Source organism: Symphalangus syndactylus, chromosome 15, assembly GCF_028878055.3.
Source record: "Symphalangus syndactylus isolate Jambi chromosome 15, NHGRI_mSymSyn1-v2.1_pri, whole genome shotgun sequence".
In the NCBI taxonomy this organism is placed as follows: domain Eukaryota; kingdom Metazoa; phylum Chordata; class Mammalia; order Primates; family Hylobatidae; genus Symphalangus; species Symphalangus syndactylus.
The window spans coordinates 46,149,489-46,161,736 of record NC_072437.2 but is presented as its reverse complement, the minus strand read 5'-3'; the positions used below and the strand labels follow the sequence as shown (position 1 = coordinate 46,161,736).

At 37.1% G+C, this 12,248-nt stretch overlaps 1 protein-coding gene across 6 annotated transcripts in view; it reads right to left on the bottom strand.

Annotated features, from left to right (window-relative positions):
• Positions 1-957: 957 nt before the first annotated feature.
• The window catches only part of TBC1D4 (TBC1 domain family member 4), a 198,055-nt gene continuing 186,764 nt past the window's right edge, over positions 958-12,248 (bottom strand). For all 6 annotated transcript variants that reach the window (XM_055244043.2, XM_055244042.2, XM_055244039.2 and 3 more), the window contains 4 exons: positions 11,485-11,644; positions 8,406-8,575; positions 5,248-5,424; positions 958-3,305 (listed from right to left, as the gene is read on the bottom strand). In XM_055244043.2, the coding sequence (XP_055100018.1) occupies positions 3,072-3,305; positions 5,248-5,424; positions 8,406-8,575; positions 11,485-11,644 (741 nt within the window). In that variant the 3' untranslated portion in view covers positions 958-3,071. The remainder of the gene's footprint in view (positions 3,306-5,247; positions 5,425-8,405; positions 8,576-11,484; positions 11,645-12,248) is intronic.

Here is a 12,248-nt window from a genome sequence, read left to right as displayed (position 1 = left end):
GTAGAATGCAAATCTGTCAATGTGGTTGCCTATATTTTTCTTTCAAAAGTCTCCATTGAGAAAGTAAGTTGAAAACTGGTAACAATGTCCTTACATAAATGTCTCTTAAATTATCATTGTTGTCTCAGATTCTATTAGGAAGAATTATTTGTGTAGCAATTTTAAGTAGGTACAATCCAAACCATGCAGATCTTTTTTTGTTTGTTTGTTTGTTTTTGGCAGTCTCACTCTGTGGCCCAGGCTAGAGTGCAGTGGCGCGATGGCTCACTGCAAGCTCTGCCTCCCAGGTTCAAACTATTCTCCAGCCTCCTATAAGTAACAATATATGCCTCTCCTACTCTCCTGAGCAGCTGAGATTACAGATGCACACCACCACGCCTGGCTAATTTTTGTATTTTCACTAGAGATGGGGTTTTGCCATGCAGATCTTATAAAGCTGCGGTCCTCAACCTTCTTGACACCAGGGACTGGTTTCACAGAAGACAATTTTTCTACAGACTGGTGGCAGGAGATGGTTTCAGGATGATTCAATGATTCAAGCACATTTATTGTGCACTGTATTTCTATTATTATTATTATATCCTCACCATATTATTATTATATACTCACCATAATGTAGAATTAGTGGGAACCCTGACCTTGTTTTCCTGCAACTAGACGATCCCCTCTGGGAGACAGTGACAGATGATCAGGCATTCGATTCGCTTAAGGAACACACAACATAGATCTCCTGCATGCACAGTTCACAATAGGGTTTGCGCTCCTATGAGAATCTAATGCCGTGACTGATCTGACAAGAGTCAGAGCTCAGGCAGTCATGCTTGCTCGCATACCCACCACTGCTGTGCAGCCTGGTTCATAGCAGGCCATAGACAGGTACCCAGGGACCCCTGCAGTAAAAGACTCTAACCAAGAGCTTCTTCTCTCCCGAAAAGTAACAGTATATGTCAAGAAAGCTGCAGCAATATATTTATTGCAAAGGAACTAGACATTACATTAACCTGATGAAGATGTAACAACGCATGAAGCATAACTGGTGCAACATTTTTTAAAAATCACAAATGAAAAAGAAAATTCATTTTCAAAAGAAAATATTGTATCCAAGTCAGCTTAATCTCTGAACACCATAATATAATTCTTAATGTTGATTCTAAACACCCAAGATAAAGTTTACTTTAAACTGAATAACAGAAAAGGTTTCTTCCCAAACTTTCCCAACAGATTCCTTGACTACCATCTGTGCATCACACCCATAAAGTAATTTTCATCAACAGACAGTAAAAAGAAAAAAAGCCTCCTACAAATAGAGAAATTCTCAGGAAATCCAAGCAACAAATCAATTAGTAGCCCCCAATTGAATGGGGCAGACAGAATCAGTATTTTCTAGAACTTAGAAGTTACATTAACTTTACTAATAAGATTTTATTGTCTTTTAAGAAACTGTCTGGATTCAAGGGCACACTGAGCTATAACAAGTCATTATATACACACTGGGTAACAGTGTAGAGGGGGTTTCAGATGTTTGTTATCTGTTCATCAAAGCTTCCTGAAACCCCTAGAGCTTTACTATTCTACTCTATAATAAATTTTCACTGTGTATAACAAACTCCCTTTGAAGAAAATTACCCCAGATAATCCATCTGTGAAAATACAAGTACTGCAAAAAGCAGTGACGATAAATACTTTTTGGAAAGGCAAAAATGCTGCATCAACTTTCAGAGGCACTATCATCGAATCACCTCTGAAAAAGAGAACTGCAAATGTACTTTAAAAATTACTTTCCTTGCCTATACCCAACATGCGTGAATGTCCTCTCATAAGCTGTTCGTAGGCTGAGGAAGTGAAGAGTTGAAATGCAGACCTGCAGGTTTTAGTTGAGCTGGTACCACTGGTACCACCTTCTTTTTTCATTCCAATGGATTTCAACAGTTTGTTCCTAAACATTTCACAGTTCTCAAAACTTTTCACATAAAAGGGGGAGATTATTAAAGCTTATTAGATTCTGTCAACTGGTCAAAAGAAAAAAATGTATTTCAACACAGCTTGTCATCTTTGGAAAAAAATCAATCATAATCACATTTCCTTATACTGAATTTAAGGCAGAGAGACCTAAATTACGAGCACTCACAATTTGGTGGGAAAATGGCAAATCCTTGTCATCTGGTGACTGTGGCACCAAATAAAGAGGAATTCATTCACAACTGAATGAGTTATTTAAATAAAAAGGCAGAAAGCTAATCTAGACATTTTAGGTCCTAAATTAAATTTTTCAGGTGTGATATTTTTAGTTTGAGTAATAACGCTGGTCTAGTTTGCTAAAAAATTAGCGACATTCTCCTTTACCTTGAGCTGCGTAGACCCAGCCACAATGTCCTACTTTCTCTTTATGTATGTTTACAGTAATGCCTAACCAGACTCACAATGCATGTAGATGCAACATGCTAGTTGGCACAAAGCAGGCAGGGAGAAATGCCCCTACCTTCCCAAAAAACTCACAGGAGCATGACTAGTAATCAGTCATTTTCCTTATGTAGACAAGGTCAGTAGATATTAAGACAGATAAACATAAAGTTACATAAATGTTTCCACCTTTTCACCATTGAGTGAAACATGCTGTTCTTTGGAGAAAAAAATACATTCATTTTTTTCAAGTATATTGCAATATACAAAGATGCTCTGGCTTTGTTTCACTATAAAGACAAAAAGACTTCACATACGTCCAAGGGAAATTTCAGTTTACCTTTCCTTTGGTGTGGATTTCATGAAGTTCTGACTAAAAAAATTAATCTAAATATACATCTACTCATTTTATCTGAAAGCATGAACTATGTTCATTTTATATATATATTTATATGTACATAGCAACAACAAAAACCAGTCTACATATGTCCAATGGCTTAGGATTGGCATGCTCTCATGAGCACGAGGTCCACCTGCTGTGACTAGGGGCTCAGCACCAGTATTAGGTGGTTCCATCAGCTTCAGGGTCCAGCCTTGGGCCAGCGGCATGCAGGCTCTTCCTCTCTGTAGTATTCTAAGGAGCACTTTCTGCTGAGGCCACGCCTCTTCAATTATGGCTTATTTCCTATCTTGGCTTTGTTGTTAGGGTTGCAGTTTAGGTCTCTCAGCAACAGTTCACAATTGGCTAGAGCATCCGCGGGCAGCAGCTTCCGGAGTTGCTCCACTGTCTTTTGATAAGCCATTTTTTCTTGTTCCAGGGTCCGGATTAAAGACTTCATTTTGGTCTCTCTCGTCAAAAGATTTTCCAGGTTTGATTCCAAGGCCTGGATTTTAGTATGAGCTACCTGTTTGGGGGAAAAAAAATCCTCCAAATCAAAAATTTGATTTGGAATCAAATGTCTTGCTAAAGTCATGATTCATTATAGTGGGAGCCAGTCCTTACACATATTAACCAATTACTTCAAATTACTTAATAAATTATGTGAAGCAAATACTCTGAAAACCTACAGGAAACGATGATTTATTAGGTTTCACAAAGATGTAACTATGGAACTACCATGATTCATCTCCTCTCACTGAATACACTAATAATTCAATACTAAATCACTCCCCTCACCAACAGTAGGAATCCTTATTCTACACCCACTGGTGTTCCCCTGAGTGAGTGGGATCTGGCCTGGCTGAAGGAGAAACAGGAGATTCCTGACACTATCTTCCAGTGCTAAAAGAGATTTTCCTTCTCTGACTGAAATACAGCATTCTCTAAACATACACTTGAGCTTTCATCAGTTTTTATAGATGTGAGGGGTGGCCAAGTAACTGATGATGACTACACTGAACTGTCAGTGAAAAAGTCTACAACAGTTCAGAAGAATCATTATAAAACAGATACAAACCCACCTTCCCTAATAAGGGCAAATACTCAATTAATCGCCATTGAAATATCCAACTAAAAATGGACAATATACTAACCATTTATTTTTCTTTTTGAAAATAGACTATGTTGCCCTTTTTTGAGTAGAAAAAAGATTTAAATCTTCTATGAGCCAGAGCCAATGTAAGACAAAGCGAAGGAAGTTTAGTGTTCCCAATCCTGGGAAGCAACTACTTGAGAGATCCCTCATTTCTAACCTGTCCCTCCTGACTGGTCTTCACAGGGAACTCACCATATAGGAGCAGAGTTTTAGTGTTTTCCAGTTTGTAGCCAGGTGCAGTGTTGGGGAAATGGAGAGGACGAGTAAGTGGAAACCAAAGAGCCATTAGGCACTGAAACTCCCCTGAAGTCATCTCCTATGAAGGCTTCAGAAGGGTCACCTGCTAGCCTCCCTCCCGTGATCACTCTTAAGCCCCTCCCCTCAGGGCATGGCTACATAGCACTCATCATACAAGTTGCAAATACAGAATATGACTTTATAATAAATTTCTTATTGCGTGTATAAGTGTGCGCTTAAAGACAGATACATAGTATTTTATATTCTCAAATAATTGTGAACTCCCTGATGGCAGGAATGATGTATTAATATTACATGTAATATTTGCATGTAATTCAATTTACCTAGACATGTCTCCCTCTCTTTCAATTTCCATTTTAGTCTAGACAACTCTCATCATCCACAACAGATTTTCACAAGTGACTTCTAGCAGGCCTCTTTACGTTCTCTCCCATCTCAGTCTGTCCTCGTCAAGGTTCCCAGATTGATCTTTCTATAGTATGGCCCAAAAACTTTGAGATTTCCCTCTTGACAGGATTAAAGCCATGTTCTTTGGCTTGACACTGAAAGTCACTTACAATTCTGCCTCTATCATATTTACCCTACCTCTCCCCAACATCTATCTTAAATTGACACCAGGCTAACTCTGCTGCTCTGCCATGTCCTCCTTGTTGATGCTACCCTCCTACCCAGCCTGACTTAAAGACCCTCCTCACTCATTTCTTCCAACAACCTTCCAGATTCCAGCTCAAGCCCAGGTCCTTCACAACTTCATCAATTTCCTACATTCAATTCCTCCTCCCTTTAACTTAACCAAATATCTGTAACATGCAGCAGGTATTTAAGCAGATTCCACTTTGAACTGCCATTTAGCTATTTTGTGAGGGTGCATTTTTTCCAAGTAATGTTTAATTTAACATGTCATTTGTAGCCCCAGAGCACTTCGGCAGTCTGATACATGGGCTCTTGGTTAGCAATGGTTCATTCCACACACATACCCCTTCCATTCCTGAGGGAGTTCTGTGCATACAGGAGACATTAAAGCACTTCTTTGTTCAAATCTTTATTTCTTTACCTGTAATTTTTCTAGGAGGTCCATGTTTTGTCTTTTCAGTTGGCTATTGGCCCTCTCCAGCTTCTCCAAAGGTTCACTATCCTCACAGGAATATGAAGATTCCTGAAGCTCATCCTGTAGCACATGATATTCCACCTCATAGGCATGCAACTGCTTAGAAATATCCATCTCAAAAACCTGCCATCAAAGTGTCATGGGTTAGTCTGGCCTTTGGTATGTATAACAAGATACAGCCTGTGTATCTTGGTATATTTCATGTGTATTTCCAAATACTTATTAATGAAGAACATTAAAGCATAAAAAAGGAAAAAAAGTGTAACTGTCAATACAAGAATAAATTAGATATAGCTTACACTGTCAACATAAAAACAGATAGCTCTTTCTGTGAAAGAAGAAACTTTTTCTTTAAAAACAGGACAGATTATTTCTATGCAATTGAAACATTCTCATGAAGCCAAGTCACTAGAATAAGTTAATGTCCAAGTGTATTTTGCAGCCAAGATATTCATCATCTAGTAACTGTCTCCCAAAATGTAGTATACTAGATAAACAACATTAGTTATTGAGTAATTATTATGTTAGAGATAATCTCTGCTGATCAGTAAGCAAAATTGCATAGGGTATTACTGTAATAAAGCAACCAAAAGCATTTCTAATTTATTTGCCAATGGAGTAGAAAGATCTTAATAAAATTTTTCATCCATTTGCTATTCCCTGTAAGCCTCTTAAGAGTCATTTACGTATTGTACCGCACAGAGAATCCTCAAAATTGCACACTGTGAGCACTGTCCAGGGCTATAAAGTTTAATTAGGGCTGCTACTGCTCTCCCATATCACCACTAAATAGGAAGGTCATTTGCTTTGAAGCTAGAGGACAGTTACTCCAAACTTCCTGGGGGAAAGAGAGACAACAGCTGCTATTCAAGCAATGGTGTCTATACTAACACTGAGAAGAGAAAAGTAACCACAAAAAACCTGACTTACTCTACTATTTACTACTAGAGATACTCAATCATTCGAACTTCAATAAGAGAATTTCTAGACTATCTGTTTATCCTCAAATAACCATCATCTTTTCCTTACTTAGTGGGTATAGATACAATGGATTATTACACAACCATTAAAAATGATAATATGGATCTATAGTTACTGGAAAAAATCTAATACTCTATATTTTTAATTATAAATCAGGTTCCACAATAGTATATATAGTATGATTTCATTTATGTGCAACTTTATACATTTTTATATGTATATATAAGCAAATAAACGTGTAATACAAAGTTTCAAAGGTTATCTCTAGATGTTGAGATTTATAGTTACTTTTGTTTTCTTCTTTGTGAGTTTCTGCATTATTTGCATTTTTTTCCAGTGTCCATAAAGTTCATCAAAGTCTCCCTTAATATCAGCATTTCATTCCACAGTAATCAACTCTAATTGTTAGGAAATTCTCTCCAATATCAAGTTAAAATTTACCTGCCTATAAATTCTACTCATTAATCCTAATAGTAATCTGTAAAGCCAGGCAATTTCCTCATTAATTTTAGAAGGGAGGTGATATCTGATTTCAAATCTCTGAAAGCATAATATCTGATTCCAGTCAAGAAAGATATTTCTGAAAAATTTATAAGCAAGTGAATATATAAATAAAAGCTATACTTTTCAGCTCACAGAGCATTTTAACAAATACGAACTATTTATATATATTTGTGATTTAGATTCCATGTAATGGAAATAAAATTTCATATGTATTAATATAATAAGAGTTCATATTATAGTATGAATTACAGGGTACAAAATACTTTAACATATTGGTTATATTTCTCCTAAAATAATACAAAACTATAATAGAATCTACTTTTGTTATTCCCATTTTGTAGAGGAAGAGGTTGAGACTCAGCGAAGTTGTAACTTGCCCATAGATACACAGCTAGTAAATGGCTGGGCACCAGAACAAGGTTCCAAACTCCCTTTCTCTAAACCCTATCATCTTTCTGCCATCAAAAGTGCCTTCAGGAAAGTGGTAAGCTTTATCAATGCTCATAAAGCATAATTGTCAAATCTATCAATCTGCTCTTAAGCTTGTCCACTGCATCTGAACAGCAGCAATATATAGCTACCACTCACCTGGTCCCTATGAAGAGTCAAGGACTACACATACGGTGTGCAGATTACTCTCAATTTCCTTCTCAGATCAATTCTCTGCCCTCAACCATTCTATTGTACCCTGGCAGGCAGACAATTCCCCACACTTACTTTCTGGCTGGCTTCTGGTTCAGTTTGGCAAATAGAAGATGCCAGCACAAGATCAGAAGGGGCAGGAGAAAAGGGTTGGGTATTTCTTCGCTGATCCTTCTCTGCCTAGTTCAACAAGACCACAACAACCAGCACAGAACCCTCCTCCACGGTTCCAGTTTTCCCTGGGCCTAGTAACACTATTATATCCTCCACTTAGCCCCTCTGCAGCAGGGGTTTGAACAGTTTCCCTATGTTACTAGTTCCTTGGCACCTGGACATCTGTGTTGGATTCCCTTAGGCCTACCCACACCTTTATAGATGTTCCTTCATTTGAATCATCAGAGGGAGAATGTTTCCTGTAGGGACAAAGACTGATACACCAAGTCTCCTCACTGAAGCTTCATAAAACCTCTCAGATCAGTATCATCCCATTCTAGAACTTGTCCAATACTGTCCCATTCTGGACAACTAGAGTTTGGATGATTAGGCTGATGTGTGCAAGCCAAACAACCAGTTAAAGAGCCAGAAGTAGATGCAAACCCAATACCTTCTAATTCCAAAGCCTGTACTCTTGCCATGTGTCCTCTTAGTGTATTTTACAAAATAATTAACAATATAACAAAGGCAAGAGGATCTGATTTTATTCTCAGGCCTTCCTGACTCTGTCAGTTCTATCTTCAGTTTTAGCATTGGTTTAAATTGAAAGGATTCCTGAAAAACTCATTACGTAGCACTATGCATTTTCTATGCATAGCCAGATAGACAGTCACAGTGTAGAAATTTCACAATAGTCCCCTTTCTAAATAAAATGTATCTGATGAAAATACCTGTCAAGCAAAGCCACATTTTTATGCTAAAGCATTTAATACATATTCAGTAGAGAAAACTGCTATATAATACTATTAGCATTTAAATCATACCTGGGTAATAATTTTTTCCATTTCAGAGGTATTCATATCAGGTAGCGTGTTTTTAAGAAACTCAACAATATTTTCGAAGCTCTCACATTCCATTATAAGCGTCTCTTGGCTGCTCAGTAGGCTGAGTGCAACCTTGAATATAACTTCAGTTCCCTGAAGAAAAATAATATCTAAAAGAAGAGATATAATTTTCATGATCAAAATTATGCATCCACTCTTGTAAAAAGCATGCTATTTGTGCTAAAGGTTTTTGTTAGTTTAATGTATTTTGCAAAAGAAAACTGGTCAAAAGCATCTAGCTTTTTTTAAAAAAAGCAATATAACTAAACATATAAGCAGATGTTTTAATATTCCTCTTAAGAATCTCAGATAAAGCCAGGGTAAAAAAGGACAAAGTATATATCTGTCCCTGAACTATTTGTAATTTTTAATGCCAAATTTAATGGAGACTAGGTAAACCTCAAGGACAGTTATTCAACTGATATTTAGATTTTTCTTCACAACAAGAATACAAAAACAAATTAACATAACCAATGAGTACTATTCAAACTCTCATTACCATAATAAAAAGTAAATGAACCAGCTATGTAATTAAATCTATACCACATCAAGAAATTAAAAAAAAAACACTTTAAAAGAAAAATTAAAACAAATGAAAAACATACAACCTCAATCAGGAGAGAAATATAAGAGCTACCCTAACTCTATGGCCTGCTTTCCTACAAACACAAACATGCAATACTTTCGAAAAGTATCAAGTACTAGGCCGGGCATGTTGGCTCACATCTGTAAACCCAGCAATTTGGGAGGCTGAGACAGGTGGATGGCTTGAGGCTAGGAGTTCGAGACCAGCCTGGTCAACATGGTGAAACCCCATCTCTACGAAAAATACAAAAATTAGCCAAGTGTGGTGGCACACGCCTGTAGTCTTAGCTACTCGGGAGGCTGAGGCAGGAGAATCGCTTGAACCCAGGAGGTACAGGTTGCAGTGAACTGATATTGTGCCCTGCACTCCGGCCTAGGCAATAGAGCAAGACTCAGTCTCAGAAAAATAAAAAAAGAAATAAATAAAAGTATCAAGTACTTAGTACTTTTTTATGAAAGTTTCTCTCAATCTATGTCATTCTTTAATCAATAATATACAACAGGGGGTCTTTAATGAAGAGGGAATCATAGAATCATTATTTCAAACATAGTAATTCTTCTTGCTCATGCATCTTTCCATTTCCTGCCAGTCTCTATTCTTTTACAAATTCAAAGAAGAGAGTTGAACAGCTATTGTATAGCCAACAGCATCATTTGTATTCTCAAAACAAAAAACTGATACTGAGGACATTTGTTTCTTGAACTCTTGATATCAAGCTTCCAAGGGTAAGTCAAAGAGAGGTGCCCTGAAACATCATTTTGATATGATAGACTATTCTCTGGGAAGAAAAACATATACAAACAAAAGGATTTATAGAAGACCCATTAACAGGAACCCAAGCTCCAGAGAAAATGTCACTGTAGAAAAGCAATAGTGTATATTCAATAAACAAGAAAAATCTGATGAACATTTGATTCAGTGCATTTTAACTTTACTCTTTTGCTGCATTTTATAAATTGTAGTAACACTAATGCGGTGTTTAACTTTTAAACCACAGCCCTCAATAAGAAAAATATCATATGTTGTAATCTGGTATATATATATATATATATATATATATATATATATATATATATATATATAACATATATCCTCAAAACAAATTTCTCCAAACAACATATTTCCTTAGTATTTGTAATATTCCCTAATATCTTCATCGTATGCTGTTTCATTTTTTCAAACACTGGCAATGATCTACAATGGCACCAATACAATTCGACAAAAAGCTCCATTTAACAGAAGTGCAGTTGTGAGTGAATACTGACTGCTTTGCCCATGTCTACTAAATAGATGATCAGCACATAAAAATTAAGGGAGCCCTTTCTAAGGCTACTGAGGTCCTAAACAACATCATTAGAACAAACCTCTGATGAAGAGTTGGTGGTGGTGGTTGTTGTTTTAATTTTTGCTTTTTAAATAACAGACTTAGACAAGTATAAAGACTTGTGAATAGATTTAAGGGCCTCCAAAGGGGACATAAACCATGTTACACTCTCTTTTTATTCCCAATGCCAAACACTGTGATTAGAGCAAGGCAGTTACTCAGTAACTTGCCCTGGGTTCTACTGACTGTACTTAGTGTTTTCCCTGAGCCACCAGTCTTAGAGACTGTCCCGTCCCCCAGCACTGCATTGGCATGAAAGAAGAGTCACATGAGCAATGAAACAGGAAGTAAAGTTATTCTGTGAACAAAAAGTCAGATGAAGAAATGCCATTAGAAACAACATTGATACAGTTAAGAACATATTTCTCTGTGTTTTGAATGCAAGATGAAGAAGACAATGGGGGTAGAAACACGTATGGTGGCTCACGCCTGTAATCCCAGCACTTTGGGAGGCTGAGGCAGGCGGATCACGAGGTCAGGAGATTGAGACCATCCTGGCTAACATGGTGAAACCCCGTCTCTACTAAAAATACAAAAAATAAGCCAGGCGTGGTGGTGGACGCCTGTGGTCCCAGCTACGCGGGAGGCTGAGGCAGGAGAATGGCGTGAACCCAGGAGGCAGAGCTTGCAGTGAGCCGAGACCACGCCACTGCACTCCAGCCTGGGTGACAGAGCGAGACTCCGTCTCAAAAAAAAAAAAAGAAACATGTATATAAAAATCTGGAAAATTATACAGAGTCTGTCCCTAGTCCAGATTTTAGGAGTATACTCTCTGATTTTTAGGCACAAATGAAAATAACAGCTCCATTACAGCTGACTCAAATACAGGAGCCCAATTCCTCTTTCCCTTTTAATTTCAATTTTATGTAAGACAAATATGGTTTTAAGTTACTGTCAGAATACAGCCAGGCACATTTATTAAATTCCATTAGCAATTTGCTATTCTGTGTAACACATGATAAAACAATAGGGGCATCATATGGCCAGAAGTAGAAGTATAGTCCTTGGAATAAATAATACTGTTCCATTTAATTACAGGCATCTCTTACCAAAAACTCTGGCTACAAATCCTAATGAAAATTGAGAGGCAAACAATGTGAGGAACCAGGGGGCAGCATAAAGACTGGGGCTGATTTCATTTTCTTCAAGGTGATTGTAGAGATCTCTGTGATAGTCATGAAGGAGCCTGGACAGCTGGTACATTTGAATCTAAAGTTAATTTGGAGAAGAAAAAAAATATTATGCGTTTATCTGCATGTGCATCAAATACACTTATTTTAATTTTATTCTAATATTTAATAACAAATTCACATACATAAGTAGTATTACTTTATTTTTATGATTTTAAAGTTGATACTAAAATCCAAGTTCACTTAACTGAATTCATAAAGCAAGTCACTGAAAGTCTGTCTAAGAAGAGTGAGCAAGTTTCTCTATCACGTGTGTTTGAGTATCACATATATACATAGAAATGGAATTTTTTCTTCTGTAGGGAGGCATCGCTTTTGGAATTTAATGAGAACAGTCCTGGCTCAGGAACCTCATAGAAAATCCCTTCTACTTTCAGACTAATTCCAGAAAAGCCTCCGTTCTAAAGAATCTACCATGTTCAGTGCAGAAGCTTATGTCTATTTACTGAGACCAGCATGTGATTTATGAAAGAGTTCTGGCTCTCCAGACAATCTGCACTGCTAGGATAGAATTAAAGCTTAGAATGTTACAGGGCCAGAAGCTTCAGATTTATTTCTAATATTCAAGTTATTCCAGCAGCATATTTTTCATGACTAACAGGATTAAGGCAAAAAGTGCAGTT